The following is a 23,477-nucleotide window of genomic DNA, read 5'->3' on the forward strand; positions in this document are numbered from 1 at the left end:
TCTCCCCTGCTTGTGTGTGCTGTTTCTCAAATAAATAAAATATATTTTAAAAAATTTAAATTAATATATAATGTATTATTTCCTTCAGGGGTACAGGTCTGTGAATCATCAGTCTTACACAATTTGCAGCACTCACCATAGCACATACCCTCCCCAATGTCCATCACCCAGCCAGCCTATCCCTCCCACCCCCAGCCAGCAAAATCCTCAGTGTGTTTCCTGAGATTAAGAGTCTCTTATGGTTTGTCTCCCGCCCTGGTCCCATCTTGTTTCATTTTTCCCTCTCCCTTCCCCCCAAAACCCCCCACCCTGCCTCTCAAATTCCTCATATCAGAGAGCTGATATGATAATGATCCTTCTCTGATTGACTTATTTTGCTTAGCATAATACCACTCTTAAAGCTTTTCTGATATCTTAGGACACATCTTGCTAATAGATGCAGAAAGTAAGTTGAGACAAAGCACAGATGCTTATAGACACAGTTCAAAACTATCGTGACCTGGGCACCTGGGTGGCTTAGTGGGTTGAACCACTGCCTTCGGCTCAGGTCATGATCTCAGGGTCCTGGGATCAAGTCCCACATGGGGCACTCTGCTCAGCAGGGAGTCTGCTTCCTCCTCTCTCTCTCTGCCTGCCTCTTTGCCTACTTGTGATCTCTCTCTGTCAAATAAATAAATAAAATCTTTAAAAAAAAATAAAAAAAAACTGTTGTGACCTGATGCTAAGATGCTAAGTGTAGTTCCTGGGAAGCAGCTTGGTGGTGCCATCCTATCGCAGCTTAGGGCGTGTGCTGCCTCTGTACTGGCTTCCTACAAAACACATGCTGGGGGCGCCTGGGTGGCTCCATTGGTTAAGCATCTGACTCTTGATCTCAGCTCAGTCTTGATCTCAGGGTTGTGAGTTGAAGCCCCATGTTGGGCTCCACACTAAGTTGCTTTAAAAAAAAAAGGGAGAGAGAAATTAATAAATTAATGGCCTCCCTTCTCCAGAAAAAGAAAGAAAAAACCACAAACAAATGCTGAATGCCATTTTTGCTTTCCACTTCTTTCATAAACGTGCAAATCCTCTTCAGACTTCTTTCAGTTAGTGAAAACAGGCATAGATGGCCCCCAGTTTACAATGGTTAGATTTACAATTTTTCTGACTTTACAGTAGTACAAAAGCTATTATGCATACAGTAAAAACTGTATTTTGAATTTTGAATTTTGCTATTTTCCTGGGCTGGTGGTATGTAATACAGTACTCTCTTGTGATCTTTAGAAGAAGCAGCGGTGAGCCACAGTTCACAGTCAGCCATGCAAGCATGAGGGTAAACAACCAATGCACTTAAAACCATTCTGCAACCAGTTTTTCACTTTCAGACAGTATTCAGTAAATTACGTGAGATATTCACCACTTTATAATGCTTTGTGTTAGATGATGTTGCCTAATCATAGGCTGATGTAAGTGTTCTGAGCACATGCAAGGTAGGCTAAACTATGATGTTCTCTGGGTTAAGTGTATTAAGTGCACTCTCAACTTAACAACATTTTCAGTTTACTATGGGCTTATCAGGGCATAATTGCATCGTAAGTGCAGGAAGATCTGTACTCATGTAGGTCTTTTTTAAATAAGCAAAGTAGCATAACTCAAACTTGTCTAAGAATTGTGTATTATTCTTCTTGGGTCCCTTTTCAGTTGCTAAATCCAAACATTAAACATGATTAATACTCAGTAAACCTTGATAGATGTTCATAGAGCTAACTTGAAGGGTATTACTAATACCTAAATCATTACACTTCATCCATAAATGGTGATCCTAAGGAATTTTCTTAGTGGTGCCAAACCGTAGTGTTTTTTTCAAAGTTGTTCACCCAAGAAGCATTAATGGAGTACTGACTGTACTAATGTTAAAGAGAGATACAAAAAAGAAGAAGGATATTGTCTGGCCCTTGCAGATCTGCTCAGTATCATATTTTTAAAGATCTGATTTGCCTGAAGTCAACAGATGCACACTATTAAAACAAGTTTATCTTGTTTTATACCAAATGGGGTGTAATTCCAAGGGTTTGAAAGATTAGGATTGAGATCGAATGGGAACTCATTGCTTTGTCTAAAGTGCTGATTTTTTTTTTTAATCAAAAGGCTTCTTTCTGACATTAAGTAAATAAATACCTCCTTTTGGATTTTGTATCCAGAATGAAAGGGATATCGTTTACTGCAAACAGGAAGGTCCTGTTTGTAGAGCATTTATCCTGTCTTTGCTGCTTGGTTTCTTTATATCTTTTTCTCTGGTTACCCATCTTATCATTTGTAACAGGAAGAACTTGGCTGCAGGTATAATAGATTTGTCAGGGTGAGTTTATTTGAGCTTTTAGTAAATGGTCCATAGAATATTTTCTTTCTGCTGTTTAGTTTTTGCTTAATTCTTACCAGCCTCAGAGCTAACTGGAAATAGTTGCTTGATTTATTGTTTGCATTTAATATTCTCTCTAACCCCACACCCCTTTGCTTTTGTGGGGCTTACTAAACAGTGTTGCTACCCATGTGTACATGGCTGGAAAGAACATGCATGAAAACTTTCCTTAATAAATTATTTTTATTTTTCCTTGCATACTCTGAATGGTAGCATCATTGCTGAACACTAACTACGTTGTCTGATTTCTTTATTGTTTTCCTGCATTGAATATATGATATTACCCAAAGTTGGTTACAGTATGTTCCTTCCAGTAGAATTCTTTTGTCATTCTGCTTGTATGCCTGTTCCTTATGTTGTGCTTGAATCCATTTTTTACTTATGTTCAGTTTTTCACGCATGTCCAGTTATATGGTAGAGTGTGTCAGTTTTGCACTGATAGTTGTTATTCTCTGATTCTTTAATCATGTCTTTTTTATTTAAAAATATTTATTGAGCAACTAATATTTAAAATCAGACACATCTACGTATTTGTGAGTTTCTGCTAAATAAAACAGAGATGCTTTCCTCTTGTGCTGTACATTCTATTATGGAGGGCAGACAATTCAAAAAAGGAAAAAAGAAAAGTAAATAAGGTAGTTTTAGACTATAAGCGCTATACAAAGAGTTAAAATGTGGTGATTTGATAGTGTCTTGGTAGCTAATTTTTAAAAAATTTGATTGCAGTTAACATATAGTGTTATATAATAATTCCACTATTGAGTGTTTACCCAAGGGAAATGAAAATACTAATATGAAAAGATATATGCACTCCTATGTTTATTGCACCATTGTTTACAATAACCAAGATATGGAAGCAACCTAAATGTCCATCAGTGGAGAAATGGATAAGGAAGATGTGGTAGCTATATATAATGGAATATTACACAGCCATAAAAAGGGTGAGTTGGCCATTCATGACAGCGTGGGTGGAGTTAGAGAGTATTATGTGAAGTGAAATAAGTCAGACTGGGAAACACAAATACCATATGATTCCATTCATAAGTGGAATCTAAAACAATAACAAAACAACAGTGAATGAATAAACAAACAACAAGCAGAATCAGACCTATAAGCCTATAATTTCAGAGAACAAACTAACAGTTGTCAGAGGGGAGGAGGTTAGAGGGTTGGGCAAAATGGTTGAAGGGGAGTGGGAGATACAGGCTTCCAGTTACAGAATAAATAAGTCACGGGAGTAAAAGACACAGCATAAGGGATTCAGTTGATGATATTGTAGTGGCAGTGTATTGGGACAGACGACAGCCACACTTGTGAACATAGCATAAGGTATAAACTTGTTGACTCACTTCATTCATATGTCTTGATAATTCATTCCTAAATGTGTCAAAGAGATCATACCAGTGGAGATACCAAGAACACTGACTCTGGGCAAGTGTAATGACTACTTGGACAATTTGGAATTGCCATAGCTCTAGTTAAAATTTTCAATTGTCTTTTGATTAAGCAACAAAAAGAATTCTGAAACATGTTAGTGGTTCAGCTTCTGTGTTTAACCACGTGTTGCCTCCTTTGCTTCACTCATTAATTCAGTGGGCATTTGTTGAGCATTTCTTGTGTCAAGTATTTTTCACTGTTCATATTCTACTTTCTAAAAGTAGCTTTTTGCTATCTTTATTTCTTAGGCATTTTGAGTATATTCCAAAAGTAATCTTTTTTTTTTTTTTTTTTTTTTTTTAATGTCTTGCTACTCAGAGAGTCAAAGAGTGGTCATTGGGCCAGTAGCCCTGGTAACATCTGGGAGCTTGTTAGAAATGTGGAATCTCAGGCTCCATTCCAGACTTGCTGAATCAGAATCAAGATTCCTAGGTGATTCGATGCACATTAAAATTTAACAAGTCCATATATAGCATAGAGATTGTTACCATCTGTGTGTATTTTTTTTTTTAAACAATTGAGTACTTGTACTCATTCAGCTACTTTCTTGGAGACTCCCTTTCATGTGAAAGTAATTATAGGAATATCCTTGGAGGATCTTTTCTATTTTTAGAACTCTACGAAAAAATTATAAAGCACAGGAATAGGTAAATACTCTTGGTTTACAGAAGGATGCAAATAAAAGACTGTTTGAAGTGGGGCATAAGTGGTTTTCATATCTGCTAAAACTTTCACAAAAGATTTGTAATTTTTAAAAATAGGTCTTTATGAGAGACCTTGCTGCAAAATCTGTCATATGGGAAGATTTTAATACAGAAGTGGTTTCAGAACCTTTTCCTTGGGGTGAATGATAAAGTCGTATCTGAAACCCGTGGTAACTAATGCTAAGTTTTCATCCTGTCCTCTATTTTTGGAAAGGAAGTATGAAGTAAACTGATGCTATCAAGTCAAATCACTACTCTTCTAGAATAAATAGTAGTTTGATATCTGGCTTTTTTTTTCTGGTGGTTCAATTACGTAGAGATTAAAGAAGAAGACTTTTAGAAAAGTCAGTTGCCTACTCCTAATATGAGGAGGAACTGATGACAATATTATTTCTTTTATTTAAGTACAAATGTAACTCACTCAAGGGTAACAAACTAAGAAGAATGTAGATTGGTTGGTAAATGTTTTAAGTAGTGTTTATAAAGACTGAACTGCATATTTTATTACCACAGAGTAATTTTTGTGACTTAGTAAATGAGAATAGAAAATGTGCTTTGAATTTTTTATTGCTTAAAATATTTTCATATTTTTATTGCTTAAAGTAATTGCCAGGAGAAATGCATCATAGGTAGAGAGAACAGCAAGTGCGAAGAGCCTGAGAAAGTAATGAGCTAAAAAAAGTAATGAGCTCATTAATTTGGATTGTGAACATTCAAATAAAATTACTTTATCTAAATAATGTGAAGCAGATGTGAAGAGAATGTAAATGCTACTTTTTGAGTGGAGTGCTTTTAAGTATAGGAGTGAATCAAAGTGTAAGATCATTAATAGTTAACTTTATTTCCTGGTGTCACAGAAGTTTCTTGTGTGTTGGTTGTCCTCCTCCTCCTTTTCCTTCTTCTTCTTCTTTAAGATTTTATGTATTTATTTTAGAGAGAGAGAGAACATGAGCAAGGGGAGGAGCAGAGGGAGAGGGACAAGCAGACTCCATGCTGAGCACAGAGCCCAACTCTGGGGCTTGATCCCAGGACCCTGAGATCATGATTTGAGTTGAAGTGAGACGCTTAGCCAACTGAGCTCCACAGGTGCCCCTGGTTATTCTTTAGTAAACTAGATGCGACAGTGTTCTTTGGCTATGATTGTGAGATCTGACTAATAATGCTGGGATTTTGAGATCAAGAGGCTAGAAACCAACAGTTTTGAAATATGTGAGCTCTGTAGCATGCCTGCCTTCTCTCTTTTGCACTCAGCATTTGCTTTCTAAATCTGTCTTCTCTAAACTTTATTTTCTTTTTAAGATTTTATTTATTTATTTATTTATTTGAGAGAGAGACAGAGATAGCAAGAGAGAGAATAAGCTGGGAGTAGAGGGAGGGGCAGACTCCCTACTGATGAGGGAGCCCAATGTGGGGTTCAATCCCAGGATCCTGGGATCAAGACCTCTGCCAAAGGTAGACGCTTAACAGACTAAGCCCATCCCTGATGTGGCCAGGCACCCCTAAATCTCTCTTCTCCATTTTGTTTCTTTATTTTTCTGTTATTTTAACATTTTTCTCTATCATAATAATTTCACTGTCTATTAAAAAATGCTGATCATGGAAAGTCATATTCAGAAGGAAAAAAGGTCTTAAGGAACTTAAAGAAGGATACTTCTGCAAGAGACTGTAATTTAGTATTATAGCATGAAAATGTAAGGATTTTTTGGTGATTATTTTAACCAGATACTTGACATTGTTTTCTGATAAATGATCAGAATTCTCATTTGCTGTTCTTAGTAGAGAAGTCTGTGCATTTTAAGAAATATAAAGAAAAAGAACAATAAAGAGTTGGGGACCTTTGATCTCATAATTTCTTGGGGTATAGAGATGTTTACAAGAATAATTCCTGCAAATTTTGCACCTTTATTAGATTGATACCCTCAAAGCATGGTAAAAAGCATAAGATCTTTTTAGGAAAGATAAAGGGTATTTGCTATATACAGCCAGAGCATTGAATTTGAAATATGCATTTCACTAAGTTGGCCTCAGGGGTAAGGTAATTTCTTCATGTGCATATATTTAGCAAGTGACAGCATTAATAATTTATTTGGGATGTATAGGTGAGATATTTTTGTACTTTATTTGAAGGTCTCAGGCTTAATGGACTGGAGTACTGTCTGTGGGTGATTAAACACCTAAATATATTAATTTTGGCATGCTTGGCATGATTTAAGGTTTTGCCTACAGTAATCAGTTTTGATTATAAGAGTTCTCCTCTTTTTTTAATAGCAACATCATGACAACAGAGAAGAGTTTAGTGGCGGAAGCTGAAAATTCACAGCACCAACAACAGAAGGAAGAAGGTGAGGGAGCCACAAATTCAGGCCAACAAGAAACTCAGCTTGAGGAGGCTTCTCAGGAGGCAGCTGAGGGAGATAATCAGTGTGAGCAGAAGCTGAAAACATCTAATGGAGATACTCCTACACATGAAGACTTAACCAAGAACAAGGAGCGGACATCAGAAAATAGGGGCCTGTCACGGCTATTCTCCTCATTTCTCAAAAGGCCCAAGTCTCAGGTTTCTGAGGAAGAAGGCAAAGACGTAGAGTCAGCTAAAGAGAAATGTGAAGGAGGTCAGAAAGAGATAGAATTTGGAACCAGTCTTGATGAAGAGATCATTTTAAAAGCCCCAATTGCAGCTCCTGAACCTGAACTCAAAACAGACCCATCCTTGGATCTTCATTCATTAAGCAGTGCAGAAACACAGGTAAGGATGTATGAATGAGGGAGGTGTGTAATGAAGACTGTATTGACTGTATTTTTCACTTAATAACATTTGCCATTATTTCTTACTAATCAGTTAACTTAGGCATTGATAAGAATAAATAACATGAAGCTTTGGAATTTCTCTTGTGAAAAAATTAATGTAATCAATGGAAACTTGACTTTTTAGAAGATGCACTCTATACTTTTATATTTACATTTTATAGAGCAAAGAAAACAAGATGAAAGAAGTATTTATCAAATGGATTTATTCAGCCTATATATCAATTAGCTGTGATAATAGAACAAGTCCAAGATTTTTTAATGAACATATGATATATTATTTGCTTCAGGGGTACAGGTCTGTGAATCATTAGTCTTACACAATTCACAGCACTCACCATAGCACATACCCTCCCCAATGTCCATCAACCTCTCCCTACCCTTCCAACCCCCCAGCAACCCTCAGTTTGTTTCCTGAGATTAAGAGTCTTTTACGGTTTGTCTCCCTCCCAAGTCCCATCTTGTTTCATTTTTGACTCCCTACCCCCCATGACCCTCTGCCCTGTGTCCCAAGTTCCTCATATCAGAGAGATCATATGATAATTGTCTTTCTCTGGCTGACTTACTTTGCTTAGCATAATACCCTCTAGTTCCACCCACGTCATTGCAAATGGCAAGATTTCATTTCTTTTGATGGCTGCATAGTATTCCATTGTATATATGTATGCCACATCTTCTTTATCCACTCATCTGTTGATGGACATCTAGGTTCTTTCCATAGTTTGGCTTTTGTGGACATTGCTGCTATAGACATTTGGGTGCACATGCCCCTTCGGATCACTACATTTGTATCTTTAGTGTAAATAATCAGTAATGCAATTTCTGGGTCATAGGGTAACTCTGTTTTCAACTTTTTGAGGACCCTCCATGCTGTTTTCCAGAGTGGCTGCACCAGCTTCCATTCCTACCAACAGTGTAGGAGGGTTCCCCTTCCTGTGCATCCTCACCAACCCCTGACTTGCTAATTTTAGCCATTCTGCAAGTCCAAGATTTTTAATGAGAGGTGGGAAAAGATGAGGTGGTTTAAAGTTCATTTTGTTGGAATTCTTAGGAGTGAGACAGTTTATCTGCAAATGTGGTCCTTTTATGAAAGTCCTCAAAAAAGCTATGTAGTAGATTCAAGCTATCTAGAGGTATGTGCTATGTTTGAGCCATGCCTGCCTTATTGTTACTGTTTTTTTTTTTTTTTAAAGATTTTATTTATTTATTTGACAGATCAGAAATAGGCAGAGAGGCAGGCAGAGAGAGAAGGAAGCAAGCCCCCTGCTGAGCAGAGAGCCTGATGTGGGGCTTGATCCTGGGATCATGACCTGAGCCGAGGCAGAGGCTTAATCTGCTGAGCCACACAGGCACCCTTATTGTTACTGTTTTCTCCAACCAGATCATATTACCAGAATGTTAGTTATAGATAAGGAAGGCTAGCCCTTTATATCACCTTTGATATATCACCTACTACTGTAATATACAGTAGCTTAGGTCCTTAATTGTGTCACAGTTATGCTTTGCTATTAAAGAGTGATCATTGGGTTAGCAGCATTGGAGCTTGTTGGAAATGCAGAATCTCGGGCTCTACTCCAGACTTGCTGCATCAGAATCTGTATTTTAACAAAGATTGCTGGGTAATTTGATGCACATTAAAATTTAACAAGTACATATATAGCACATACTAAACATGGGTTGTGAATTTATCTGTCCAAAAAAATATTCGAAAGTATTAGTAGTATAACTGAAACTATTTTCTAGGAATCCCATTTGTTTTTAGCCTTAAAACAAATTAAAAGCTATTTTAAAGGGGTTTTTATTTTTGAAGCATGTGAGCATGCTTATTTGTATTGTTAAAAATATAAATCCTACATGTTTTTGGTAGGCCTCAGGTTTGGGCTACACAGTTTAATTAGATTTTTCTAAAAATATTACATGTATTTCTAGAAATACTACTTGTATATAAAAAGTGCTAACAGTAAAATTTAAGATAAAGTTGTAGTTACCTACTTGCTATTTGTGAAACAAAGTTGAAAAGAAGATTTACTGTGTAATGTAATAGTAAACATGCATATATGGGGTGCCTGAGTGTCTTATTCAGTTAAGTGTCTGTCTTTGATTCGGTCATAATCCCAGAGTGTTGGGATTGAGTATTGGGTTCCCTGCTTAGCAGGGAGCCCGCTTCTCCCTCTCCCTCTGCCTGCCACTCTGCCTACTTGTGCGCTCTCTCTCTCTCTGCCAAATAAATAAATACAATCTTTAAAAACCAATAAATAAACCTGCAAGCTGTGAAATCGATCTAGAAAATCATAGCCGAGTGACACTTTTGCTTTATCAGTTTCCTCCTCTTGTGCAATGAGAATAAAATTCACCTCCTTTGGCTATTAGAGGATTAAAAAGATAAACACAGAAAGCTCTCAAGACATTGCCTGCCACTCATTAAATGTTAGTTATTACTATTTAACATGAACAGTAAAGGCAAAGAAACCTTATGTATTTTAATATCATTAATTTAATTTAATTTTAGAAATACCAAAAGAGTTAAATAACATTATCTTTCAGGAAGCCTTGAACTTTGAGGAAGTTTTTAACTGCCTTTTTTCTCCTCTGCTTTATGTAGGGAAAAAAAATCCATATTTTGCTTTAGTTAGCATTTGAATCAGGGCTGGTCTGTTTTATCTAAAGATCATAACATTTGTACTGAAGCTGAAACAGATGGTGGACAAAGTTAACTTTAGATTTAACTGAAGTTTCATTCACTGAAACTTTATTAAATCAAAATTGTGATAGATTGTATGCCGGTATTTATACATAAAGAGAAAGAAAATAGTACTGTTAATAACTCTCAAGGAGATACTGTTTATTTATTTTAAAAAGATTTTATTTATTTACTTGACAAACAGAGATCACAAGTAGTCAGAGAGGCAGGCAGAGAGAGAGAGAGAGGGGTAGAAGCAGGCTTGGGGGTCGATCCCAGGACCCTGAGATCATGACCTGAGCCAAAGGTAGAGGCTTAACCCACTGAGCCACCCAGGCGCCCCAAAGAGATACTGTTTAAAGGAGAAAACTATTTGGGGCTTTTTAGAAGCCAGTAATTATAATCATAACCTTGTGGATCAGAACCTTGTAGGTAAGGGTTTATTTGTTTAACCATATTTCTATATGTGTGATAGAGTTTCATTCGAGTTGTCCTTTTCTATCCAGATTTTTTAAAAGTAAGTTTGCATCATAAGACTGTACCAGTCTTTATGTCTGGTTCCTTGGATTTTTCAGAAACCATGTTAGTTTTTAATGTTTATTTATTCATTCAACACATATTTATTAAAAACCTACTATGTGTGCCAGACCCTAAGCTGGATATAATTGGTATAATATGACAAAGAGGTTTAAGATCATGAATTCTGGAGGCAGATTGTTATGTAACTTTTTAACTGAATGATGCTGGACGAGTTTAACTTCTCGGGCTTCAGTTTCTTTCTCTAGACTTTTCTTTTTTGTTTTTTAATTTTAATTCCAGTATCGTCAACATACAGTGTTCTATCAGTTTCTGATGTATAGTATAGTGAGCTAACAATTCTATACATTACTCAGTGCTCATCATGATAAGTATTCTTGATCCCCTTCACTTTTTTTTTTTTTTTTTTTGCAATTGGGTTGTTTTTACTTTTTTCATATCATAAACTTAATTTCTTTTAAAAAATTTTTAATTCCAATATAGTTAACATGCAGTGTTATATTAGTTTGAGGTATAGGATATAATGAGGATAAAGTGAGTTCCTATAAATAATGCTTTTAGGGCGCCTGGGTGGCTCAGTGGGTTAGGCTGCTGCCTTCGGCTCAGGTCATGATCTCAGGGTCCTGGGATCGAGTCCCACATCGGGCTCTCTGCTCGGCAGGGAGCCTGCTTCCTCCTCTCTCTCTCTCTGCCTGCCTTTCTGCCTATTTGTGATCTCTCTCTGTCAAATAAATAAATAAAATCTTTAAAAAAAATAATGCTTTTAGAATAGTAACTGATCGATTTTAATTGTTATATAGTGTTGTTGTTGTTATAAAACAATCATAATCCCTACTCTTGGTGACATTTTATAGTCTAATGGAAGAGACAAAAAATTAGTAAATACAAAGTAATTATTTATTAAAAGAAATTTTAAGAAAACAATAAACAGGGTACTGACATGAATAGCAGACTGGGGATATGACAGGTAAGATAGCCAGTTGAAGGACTATTTGAAGAGGTCACATTTAAAAGGGTCACAAAGGGGGCGCCTGGGTGGCTCAGTGAGTTAAAGCCTCTGCTTTCAGCTTGGGTCATGGTCTCAGGGTCCTGGGATCGAGCCCCGCATCGGGCTCTCTGCTTGGCAGGGAGCCTGCTTCCTCCCTCTCTCTCTGCCTGCCTCTCTGCCTACTTGTGATCTCTGTCTGTCAAATAAATAAATAAATAATCTTTTAAAAAAAAAAAAAAGGTTACAAAGGATGGGAAGGAGCCTTTTAGACTACCTCCAATATCTAATTCAGGAGCTAAATAATTAAGTCCTTTTTTCCTTTATGTCAACCTTATATTCTGAAAGAAAAGAATTAATGAGGTTTAGTTAAGAATCTTTCAGCAGTTTTATTATGTTGGAAGTAAGAGAGTATGTGTCAAAATGTTGTTTCACTTACCTGTAAAACTTTGCGATGACTTCATGATAACTTTAGGAAACCCAGATTTCAAGTCTCTTGCTTCTTAGAATCTTCTTCCCATTGGGCATGATTGATAAAAGGTAGAAAGGAGTTAACTGGTAGTTACATTTGTTAGCCTAGTTTATATGTTGTTTTATGCCCAAAAATTGGTTCCAAGACTCTCTCTTAGCCATTCATAAGATTTAGAATATGTGATAAATCACATCTCATTTTATACTTCATAAAGGTACCTTGCTAAAATTGTGGAGCATAGGGCAGAGATGGTAATGTTTTGATAAACTTTAATAATATATAATGGTGGGATGCCTGAGTGGCTCAGTCAGTTAGGTGTCTGCCTTCAGCTCAGGTTACTATCCCAGGGTCTTGGGATCGAGTCCTGCATGGGGCTCCTTGCTTAGTGGAGAGTCTGCTTCTCCGTCTGCCTTCTGTTCTCCATGCTTGTGCTCTTTCTCTCTCTGAAAAATAAATAAATAAAATCTTTAAAATATATATAATGGTATAGTCAGGAAGCATATATAATGCTGAGAGCCATATATTGGTGTCCTATAGTTTGCCTGAGAACTTCATTTGTTGATTTGAAAGATGGATTCTACCTGAGAAGTTTTGAGGATAGCATAGTGTATAGATCTTTTAGGAGTTCATAATATCTTTTTTTTTTTTTTAAGATTTTATTTATTTGTTTGACAGAGACCTAGTGAGAAAGGGAACAGAAGCAGCGGGAGTGGGAGAGGGAGAAGCAGGCTTCCCTCTGAGCAGGGAGCCAGATGCAGGGCTCGATCACAGGACTCTGGGAGCATGACCTTAGCCGAAGGCAGTCACTTAATGACTGAGCCACCCAGGTGCCCCTCATAATATCTTTTATAGATAATTTATATAGTCTTAGTGTCACTTATATTTGTTTTAACAGTTTTTCTAATTCACCACATTCATTGGTAGCATTATTATAGTTATTAAAATGTATACAGCATATTTTGTGAAATGTCTTTATTACTGACTTGGTGTCATGGATATGCAGCCCGCTCAGGAAGAACACAGAGAAGATCCAGACTTTGAAACTAAGGAAGGAGGAGACCTTGAAGAGTGCTCTAAAATAGAAGTAAAAGAAGAAAGTCCTGAGTCAAAAGCAGAAAGTGAATTAAAAGCTTCCCAGAAATCCATCAGAAGACACAGAAACATGCATTGCAAGGTTTCTTTGTTGGATGACACAGTTTATGAATGTGTTGTGGATGTAAGTACATTTTAATTTCCATAGTCATAATTCATACAAATTCATTCATGTAGGGTTGAGTAAGTAGTTCTAGTGACTATTTCCAGGGACTGAAATGTTAATAGGGATTTTCTGGAAGTGGAGGTCTGGAACAATTTTTACTGAGCCTTACTTTCTTCTCCAGTTTTGTCTATATCTGCCAAAACTTGTGAATCAAGCATGTGTTACTTTTATAATCCAAAACAATTTTGTTTAAAAACAATTGGTTATTATTTATAGAGTGACCTGCCATGACTAGATTTCCCAGGTAGCCTTAATTTCTGATATTAAATCTAGCTATCCTCATAATTATATTTGTGAAAAAGTTACTGGGTGGTCATTTCTGCTGTCCCAGGTCTAAACTGTAATAAGCCCTGGTTTATTCAATCCATTTCTTTAGCACTATGAAATAGGATATAAAAAATTTAAGTCAAGTAATGCCATTTTTTAGAATACTTTATTGTTTTCTGAAAAAATAAGTGATCGAGTCAGGATTGAATAAAAATGTGTTACTTGGTTATTTTTTGCTCCTTCAAGACAAGTTAAAATCCCTAAAAATCTACTAATCATTTTTTTAACCGGAGCAGTAATTATCAGTTATGATATGATTGATATTAAACAATGTGATTATTACTAATAATAGCCTTTATTGATAAAACATATATAATTCACATATATTTGTATTTTAGGTAATTATGAATTGAATTATTTATATGCAAATGCAAATCTATCAAAGCAGTAATAGTCTAAAATATCACCCTATATCTATCAATAGACATTCCCTCTCCAAGTTTTAAAAAAGAAATCAAGAAAAATACAGTATTGCACTTTGAAAATAGCTGCTATCCTGTTAACCAAGGACCTGTGGTCTGTTCTTTCTGCTTCTCTCCACTACCTAGTTGAGAGATGGGAAAAGCTATTTCACACATTCTTCCCATTTGGACCAATGTCCAGATCTGGGTTCTTTATACCTGAAACATTTGGGGGCAGATATGTTTCAGAATTCAAAATACTTTGGTTTTAGAAAGGCAGCAAATACTTTGGCTGCATATTTCATAACACACACAGCAGGGTGTGTGGCAGTACCAGGATTCATTCTAAGACAGGTACAGAAAGACCATAAATAGCCTCGTAATAGCTCAGGTCAGAATTTGCCTTCAAATGAACTTTGGAATCTGCCCCCTTGACCCGAAAAGCCTAAAATTTTACTTTTTAGAGCTTCTGGACTTTGGAATTATAAATAAGGGAGTAGGGACCTGTACATGAAGACTCCCCAAATCAATTCTGTCATTTGGAGTGAAAACATAAGAGAGAAAAAAATGAAGAAAATGATTACAATAGATGAGTTAAGTCTGAAAATGAATTAATAGCTATATGAATTATTAAGTCATTAAAAATAACTCTGCTCATGGAGAGGACGTGTGTGTGTCAAAAATGATTTCTAACTTTTTTGAAGTATTTAAAAAAATATATTTCTCAGAGGTCATTAGCATGTTTGATTTTTTTTTCAACAATTCCATTAGGTAGGATAGATATAAATAATCTATCCTAAAAAGAAAAGTTTTACATAAAAAGAAAGCTAATATTCAGAATTATTAATAAAATTGATCTAGGTTGTAAATGGAGGAGCCAAGACTTTTGACTATCCTATTTTAGCCTCTAAGTCAGGCTAAGTAGGAATATTAGTACCCAAATTTGGCAGTGGTTTTATTTTCTAGGTAAAGAAACCTTAAGAAAATGATTCATAGCACAACTAAAAAAGCCACCACAAATGGTAATGTCTGTAGGGTATCTAGACTTCATGCGTTTTTCAGCAAGGAGCTGAGACATAGCTCATTCTCTTGGGACCTTTGGACTGAGAACGGCTGGCTGCAAGTCTGAATGATTTCCATAATCACAATTAACTGTCAGTGTTGACATTAGAGTCAGTGAATTTAGGTGGTCATGTCAACAGCAGCCCATAGCAAGCTTCAGGAAGTACTGCACCAAAAATAAAGTTTGTGACCTTTAAGATGGAGGCTGGGAATGGTTGATGAAGGGAAGGTAAAATTTTGCCTTGAATTCTAGCACTATTTCCAAGCCACTATAAGTGTGTTGCATATTTAAGAGACAAATTAAGAAACAGGATTTTTATAACACATATTGTTCTACTTCTACTGTATAAACCATCTGAAAAGTGGTGGTAACCAAGGATAAAAGAGGAAATTGAGAAGTGACATTTTATTTTATTTGATGATAAACACAAGAATAAGAGAAAACCTCAGAATATGTTTGTCTTTGCAGAAACATGCAAAGGGGCAAGATTTGCTTAAGCGAGTGTGTGAGCACCTCAATCTTTTGGAAGAGGACTACTTTGGTCTAGCCATTTGGGATAATGCAAACTCTAAGGTGAGGAGACTGTCTGTCAAAATACTTGTTTAAATTCTTTTATTGTTGTTAAGTGTATTTATGCCTGCCTCTCCAAGATGCAATGTATTTAAGAGTTATTCTTGCCTATTCTTGTTTCTCAGATTTTCCCTCTAGAACATTTTAAAGAAAAGACCATTGCTGATGTGTTCTTTCATCATTGAGAGAGAGTATCTACTGTACTATCTTTTTAAAGGACAGGGCAAGTACAGAGCTACAATGTCCTTATTAGCAAGTAGATACCAATAACTTCATATATTATGTAATTAATATTGTATCTGATAGGTTCATAATAAATACTTGTTGAATGGATGATTATCAATATTATAATTATAAGATAATTATGATATATAGTTATAATTTGAAACATATTATTGTTTGAAACATATTATAATTTGAAACGTATAATTTGAAATATATTATTGAAGCAGTCCTACAATGAATCTGACATTTTCTTCTAGCCCAAGGGAAACCAGTAGTTAACTTTTGAAAGAAGTAAAAGAAAGTGTGAGAACATGGAGGAAGAAGGAAAGGTTAAAAGTTTGGTATTTACTTCAGAAAATTTGAATTATTTCCCAAGCCGATTTACTGAAAATTATAAATATTTAGCTTAAAATCTAGTGATAAAAACTTTAGTGCAGCTTAACAAGTCTTTGCAGATGCTATCCTAAATGATATGGATAGGGCTGTGGATAAGATAGACATGGTCCCAGCCTTTTGGAACTTGGAGTTTAGCATGATGAGTGTTACACAAGAGGAAATACAAGATGTCATGACAGGGTATGGCCAGGGAAGTCTTTTCTGGGGAAGCGACACTTGAGCCGAGAACTGAAGGATTAAATGGGCAAGTGATGTGGAGAAAGAATGGCTTGTAAAAAGGCCTAGAATTAAGAGAATGGCGTTGGAGAAACTAGGAGCCTGGCTAAACATAGGAAGTGAGGAACAGAGAAAGAGATGAATCTGAATTGGTTTTGTTGATTCTTTCTAAATTTGTTGTTTCTTTTCTAAATTTATTAAGAAAAGTTGAGGGACAGCAGCCCTTAACAACTGTAGACTCTGTAGTTTGGATTTTTTGAGTTGGAGAATGCAAGCTAGAAGACATGGAATTTCCCTTTGCCTAAATGAACTCTATTTGTAAAATATACTAGTAGTTACCTAGTAGTTTACAGTAGTTTGTCCTTCTATGTGAGTGACTGTTGGTTCAAGCAGAAGAACTATGTCTACCAGCAGTAGGTTAATATTATTCTTTAAGGACTTAATCTTTGTCCTTAAAGGCTCAAACCGACTTGTACTGAAGTCTCTAAGTTCTATTAATAAAGGAAGATTGAAGGTAATTAAAAAACAAAACAATATCTCCCAAACTGCAGTGAAGAACATTCAGGAGCTGTGAGCTCAGAAATTCTCCAATGAATCAAGGAAAATACTCTGAAAAGTATTTTATTTATATAAGCTCAGTGAGATAAAGTTCAGTGTTTTTACACTATAGGTGCAAAAATAAATAAATAAAGAAAAGAGAAAGAAAAATCCAAGGTTGATTTGAGAATAATTGGGAATGATTGAATTTGGCATGTTGGTAAAATCACTGAGTACTTAATATAACTGGAAATAATATCTATGAACCACACATAGTTAAATTTTGAGAAGCTAACACATTCATCTAGACATTCAGGAGAGGAAATTCTTTTCCCTTGAAGGTGAGCTTCTAGGGCCCACATTGCTACAAAAACTTTCAGTTGCATTGCTAACTTTTCACTATTGTTGGTGCCATCATACTTGTCCTGTCAGCAGGTTTTATTTCCTTTATAATAATTTTCAAAACCTTTATAAGCAAATATTTAATTCCTTTATTTATATTCATTTAAATATTTATGTGTAAAGTGACATTAAAAGTGGCTAATATAAAAGCTGAATAGCAAAGTATAAACCCGGCTGTGTAAAAAAATGGCATTATTATCCCTCTTCAATAAAATATTTCTAGAAGAGAAAAGCTGTTGTTTTAGAATCATAATCTAGTTTCAACTTCCTTATAGTTGCTAAGGGCGCCTTTTGGGGAAGTCATTGGGCAAGTGAATCCTGGGAAATATAGGGCTTATCATATTCAAGGCATTTGTTAGGTTTGTAGTAGCGTCCGTGATCTCATAGGATATCCAACAAGAACATGGTCAGAGGTAATGAACTGTTCTGTATTTTCTGCTTCTAAATTCATTGTGACCAACCTCCAACTCTGAGAAATAGGTCAAAGTAGAGTTTTTCTTTGGATTAAAATGAGGGTCCTTGGGCTGATTCAGGAAGTAGGGCATAGAAGCGAAAGCAGGAACTTGCCAAGCAAATATTGCACAAAAATGAATTTGGAGAAGACTTACCTTAGCATTGTCAGGTTAAAAGGCCATTACAGTACCAAAAGCTATCTTGGTGATATCAGTCCTTTTTCAATATGCTATCTCTTGAGTCATACTTATTCATTATGGATGAGTTGCTCTCTCTGCTCATGCGTAACTGTCCCTGGTATTTCTGTCACCATCATCCTGGGGATTTGATTTGCCTCATTCATGTGATATTTCTCCAATTTCCTTTGTCGTAGCTTTTCCTTGTGTTTTGATAGAATTCTTCTTCTGAGAAATGGCATGCGAGACATAATCTTTTTGAGATATTATACGTTTGAAAAATGTCTTTATTTACCTCACATTTGATTGTTAGTTTGGTTGGGTATAGAATTTTACACGTGAAGTTTCATCATAATTTTGATGGCATTGCTCCATTTGTCTTCTGGCTTCCAGTGCTGCTATGAGTAGGTCAGAGCCATTCTGACTCATGATCTTTTGTGTGACTTTCCCTTTGTAGAATTAATCTAGTAGAATCTTATTGTCTTCCTTCCTCTGTTCCTCCTTTCCTTCTTTCCTTCCTTCCCAAAATGGAGAATCCAGTTTAACTTAAAACAGTAAGGAGAGACCCTGTTTCCCTACACTCCTCACCAAACTACAATGGTGGCAGACTTTTTACTTTTGCCATATGAAGAGGAGAGGGAAACTGGAGTCAGGACTTGCTTTGGAACTAGAGCTCCAAGTCCATGGTTTGGAGCCCAGTGCTAACTCTCTGTGGGTGACATCTTCCCCTCCCCAAAACAGGTGAGGAAAGAGTTTCTCAGCCTTGTAAGTTCAAGCCCAGGTGGAGCCAATCTCCTTGCCAGCCCAGCTTAGAAATGCCACCTTTTCTTTATTGACCCAAGCTGGTGGCAAAGGGGACCATGAGCTAAGGGGAGGGCTCGCTCATGTTGCCTCAGAGTGTCAGCCTGATGCTGGCTGCCTTGATGAAGCAGCAGGATGCATCTTTGGGCAAAGGCCTAGGTACAGTTTGGAGCAGCGATGGTGGGTTGTGGCCCTGCCTGGTTGCCTGGTGCCATGGGGGGTCATGACACAGGCTTTGTGCAGCCAATCTGGAGGGGAATGAAAAAGTCTTGGAGCAGTGTGGGCAAGGATAGGGGTGGACATTGGTGGCATGGTGTGTGTGGCCGAGGGCTGCAAGCTTGGAGGGATAGCAGAAGGTCTTGGGGTGATTGGGACACAGAGGGGGCAGGCGCCGGTGTGTACCAGTCAGCACATGGCCACTTGGTCTGGTAAGAGGAGGCCTTGTCACAGCCACAACATTGGTGCCAGCGCTGGGCTGGGGCTGCTGGCGGTGGAGGAAGGCGCCCTGCAGAACTGGCAGGCCCTGGAACCAACTGACTGGGTTTCTGCAGTGAGCCCTCATGGGGTGCTCCTTTCTTGGTTATTGGTTCCTTGCCAGTGGGACAGGATCAGTGTCTCTGGCTGTGGACTCCTCATCTCGGCCCAGCATCCTGCTGGCCCAGGAACCCAGAGGGAGGTAGGCAACACTGGTGATTATCAGGCTAATGGAGACTGGGCTGTAGGGCCCTGGTCTTGGTTTAGTCCCAGTCCACTGATGCTGCGTGAACTGCTTCCTTCTTCTTCTTCTTCTTTTTTTTTTTTTTTTTTTTTAAGATTTTATTTATTTATTTGACAGAGAGAGATCACAAGTAGGCAGAGAGGCAGGCAGAGAGAGAGAGAGGGAAACAGAGCAGAGAGCCCGACGTGGGGCTTGATCCCAGGACCCTGAGATCATGTCCTGAGCTGAAGACTTAACCCACTGAGCCACCCAGGTGCCCTGAACTGCTTCCTTCTTGTTGCTTAATTTTATCCCCAGCGTGGAAGGTGGATGGGGACCTGTGGAAGGGCACTCCTGCAGTGGATTCTGCAGCCACTGACCTGCCCTGGACACCAAGGAGTTGCTGCGCCTGTCACGCTATTTGATTTCATTGTAGTCACCATTACCTATGCATATCCACTGTCAATAAGCCACATTTCCAGATATGCTCTTTAGAAGTATACAGAGATTCACGAAATGATTTAATGTGTAAAGCCATTAATGTTCGTTAGTCATTTATCCAAATTTTCTGTCATTCTGAAAACATAAAGGATACTAGAGTTAGAACATCTGCTGGGGCTCAGTCCCCTCATTTCAGAGATGAGAAGACTGAAGCCTGTAAAGGCAGAGTGGCTTCCTCCCAGCTACACAGTCCATTCCCTCCTGAAATTCCTTGCCTCTTGCTCCTTCCTAAATGATTTCTTCTTCAGCTTTTTATTCATTTTGTCTTTTTTCTCAGATTTTGTTTCCTACCTACAGAATTAGTTCCTGTTATGTTACAAAAATTCAACCAAGTAAATATTAAAGATCTAATTGGCCTTAGTAATCATTTCATGAATTGGGCAGTGTTCCACCTAGCAAGTAGAGGGAGCTCTGAGGGCCTAGAGGAAAGGTTTTTTAAGGTAGAGAGGGAATGGAAAAGACGAAATTATTAACAAAGAATCCACTATTGAAGGCAAGGTCACCCTCCAAGAGGAACAGAGAGTCTATTAGTAGACATCTTAGTGCTGACCAGAAAATTTCCATGTTGATTAGTTAAAGATTACATTTCTTGTTGGTTGAAACTGTAGTTAGGTTAGATATTAGGTCTTGGTTTACTGACTTGGGGCCTTAACCTAAGTGATGCCTTTTGGGCTTATGGTTTTCTTTTTAACATTTCTCGAATTGTAAGGGGGAAAAATGTGAACCATAATACAAACGGAGATGACTGTCCTCTTTCCAGTCCCAGTCCGTTGTCTGTTGTCTTTTTTTGTGTGTTAAGATTTGTCCTTCGTATATGTAAGTTCTCTCCTTAAGAACTTCTGATTGGGGGCACCTGGGTGGGTCACTTGTTAAGAGGCTGCTTTCGGCTTGGGTCATGATTCTGGGGCCCTGGGATCAAGCCCTAAATTGGGCCCTGCATCAGGCTCCCTGCTCAGTGGGGAGCCTGCTTCTCCCTCCCCCTCTGCCTGCTGCTTCCCCTACTCGGGCTCTCTCTCTCTCTCTCTCAAATAAATAAATAAAATCTTTAACAAACAAAACAAAACAAAAAAAGAATTCTGGATCTTTGCGTTTTGTTTGTATGTAGTTGGGTACCTTAGAAGGGAGGAAAGTTAATTGAATGGACTTTTTCCTCACAGGGCATGGCTTACTTGCTCTTTCCCTATTGGCTGCATAATAACAAGCCTGTTGCCAGACAGTCTGACTGGAGAAAAGGAAAAGCAGTTAGAAGCAAACTTCTATAGCCCTATGAGACATTTATTACCACTATGAATCAAAGTTATATGATGAGTTAAATAGTTGTTTCCTACATTTTATTCCTGCTTAGTTGTTTATGAATGAATCAAGGATTTTTTTCCTTGGAGAAATGTCACCCACATTACTTCCTCCCCCACCCCCTCCAAATTCCCTCCCTAAGCAAAAATTTTGAGCTCTTTTGGTAAATACTGAGAATTTTATTTTTTTATTTTTTTAAAGATTTTATTTATTTATTTGACAGACAGAGATCACAAGTAGGCAGAGAGGCAGGCAGAGAGCGAGAGGGGGAAGCAGGCTCCCTGCTGAACAGAGAGCCTGATGTAGGGCTCAATCCCAGGACCCTGGGATTATGACCTGAGCTGAAGGCAGAGGCTTTAATCCACTGAGCCACCCAGGCACCCCAATACTGAGAATTTTAAATGAAGAGTTCATTGAATTCAATGGCATATGGTCTTCTTTCTCTTTTCTTCCATTTTCTGTGTGGATGGATTTTCTTACCTTAGGAGTCAAATTTTCAACTGAGCAGATCATCAGTCTTAGCCAGGAGGGTCTTTTACCTTGCAAAGGCAAATAACAAACACCATTTGAGTGAATATTAAATTAATATTGTGAGGCATTTAACTTATAGTCATCTGAAAGAACGCATTGTTTTAAATTGATTCATGAGTAGTTTTGAAGGCAAGTACAATAATGATTGTGTCTTTATTGTCTGGTAAATCAGAAAGACTAAAATGAATTTTGTAAACACACTTGCAGAGTAGGAGGCTATATTTGGGATCTTGTCTTTTGCTCTGAAGATTTGGTTTGACATCTCTAGTGGATTTAAATGTGGCTTTTTTTTTTTTTTTTTTTTTTTTTTAACACTTAGAGTCAGACCTAGAATTACTGCACTATTGAGTTTCTATAAACATCTTGGAGCAGTGATTTGAAGTCAACATACTAACAGAAGCATAAACAATGGTTGTTCCTCAAGTTAAGGAAGACAGATTTGTGGAGCTTATAGATAAGTCTTTTACCTCAAAAAACAAGGATGTGTATAGATCACTTATATGTATATGCAGGGTTTTAGGGCATCCAGATAAAGGTAGCTGATGGCCAACTCAGGGCATGTTCTTTCTTAGGGTTTTTTGTTAGAACTTTATAACCTGGGGTGCCTGGGTGGCTCAGTGGGTTAAGCCTCTGCCTTTGGCTCAGATCATGATCTTAGGGTCCTGGAATCAAGCCCCACGTCGGGCTCTCTGCTCAGCAGGGAGCCTGCTTCCTCCTCTTTCTCTCTCTGCCTGCCTCTCTGCCTACTTGTGATCTCTGTCTGTCAAATAAGTGAAAATCTTTAAAAAAAAAAAAAAAAGCCCTTTATAACCTAAGGTTATAATTGCTTCAAAAGATAGAAAATTTCTATTCATTTTACTTACTTATATGACACTGCCTTGTATCTCGGTAGCATTTTTCGTTTGTTTATTCATTTATCCATCAAGCATGTATTGAGTAGACAGTGTGTACCTTGTGCCAGGCAGAGCTGTAAAACATGTAGTTTCCTTGCTCAGGGAACTCCCAGGCTGATGAGGGGGCAGGAGTAAGATGGGCACCCACAAAGAAATGTTTTTCTGTGAAGGTAATGTAAGATCTGAATTATAAGAGATAATTGGGAATATTCCAGATGAAGAAATTGGGATAGAGAATTCCAAATGAAAGAGACAACATGTGAGAAGGTGTTTTAAAGTAGGAGAGTAAATGCAAGACCTGTAATTCTTCAGTTGGATGAATAGAGATCTATATCTGGCTAATACTGTTATTCAGCTCTATTATTCAGAAACATTTTTTTAAGGTTTTTTTTTTTTTTTTTTAATTTGACAGAAAGAGATACAGTGAGAGAGGGAACACAAGCAGGGGTAGTGGGAGAAGGAGAAGCAGGCCTCCTGCAGAGCAGGGAGCCTGATGTGAGGTTCAATCCCAGGACCCTGGGATCATGACGACTGAGTCACCCAGGCAGCCCTAGAAACTTTTTTTTTTTTTAAGATTTTATTTATTTATTTGACAGAGAGAAATCACAAGTAGATGGAGAGGCAGGCAGAGAGAGGGAAGCAGGCTCCCTGCTAAGCAGAGAGCCCGATGCGGGACTTGATCCCAGGACCCTGAGATCATGACCTGAGCCTTCGGCTCAGGT

The 23,477-nt window shown here is 37.5% G+C and overlaps 1 protein-coding gene across 18 annotated transcripts in view; it reads left to right on the forward strand.

The window, feature by feature from the left end:
- Positions 1-23,477, forward strand: part of EPB41 (erythrocyte membrane protein band 4.1) — a 196,334-nt gene that overhangs the window by 82,684 nt on the left and 90,173 nt on the right. For 17 of the 18 annotated variants that reach the window (XM_059376904.1, XM_059376909.1, XM_059376911.1 and 14 more), the window contains exons 2-4: positions 6,805-7,282; positions 13,019-13,231; positions 15,533-15,637. In XM_059376904.1, the coding sequence (XP_059232887.1) occupies positions 6,812-7,282; positions 13,019-13,231; positions 15,533-15,637 (789 nt within the window). In that variant the 5' untranslated portion in view covers positions 6,805-6,811. The remainder of the gene's footprint in view (positions 1-6,804; positions 7,283-13,018; positions 13,232-15,532; positions 15,638-23,477) is intronic. The other variant, XM_059376900.1, reaches the window with a different exon arrangement.

This window comes from Mustela nigripes, chromosome 14 (genome assembly GCF_022355385.1).
Source record: "Mustela nigripes isolate SB6536 chromosome 14, MUSNIG.SB6536, whole genome shotgun sequence".
Lineage (NCBI taxonomy): Eukaryota > Metazoa > Chordata > Mammalia > Carnivora > Mustelidae > Mustela > Mustela nigripes.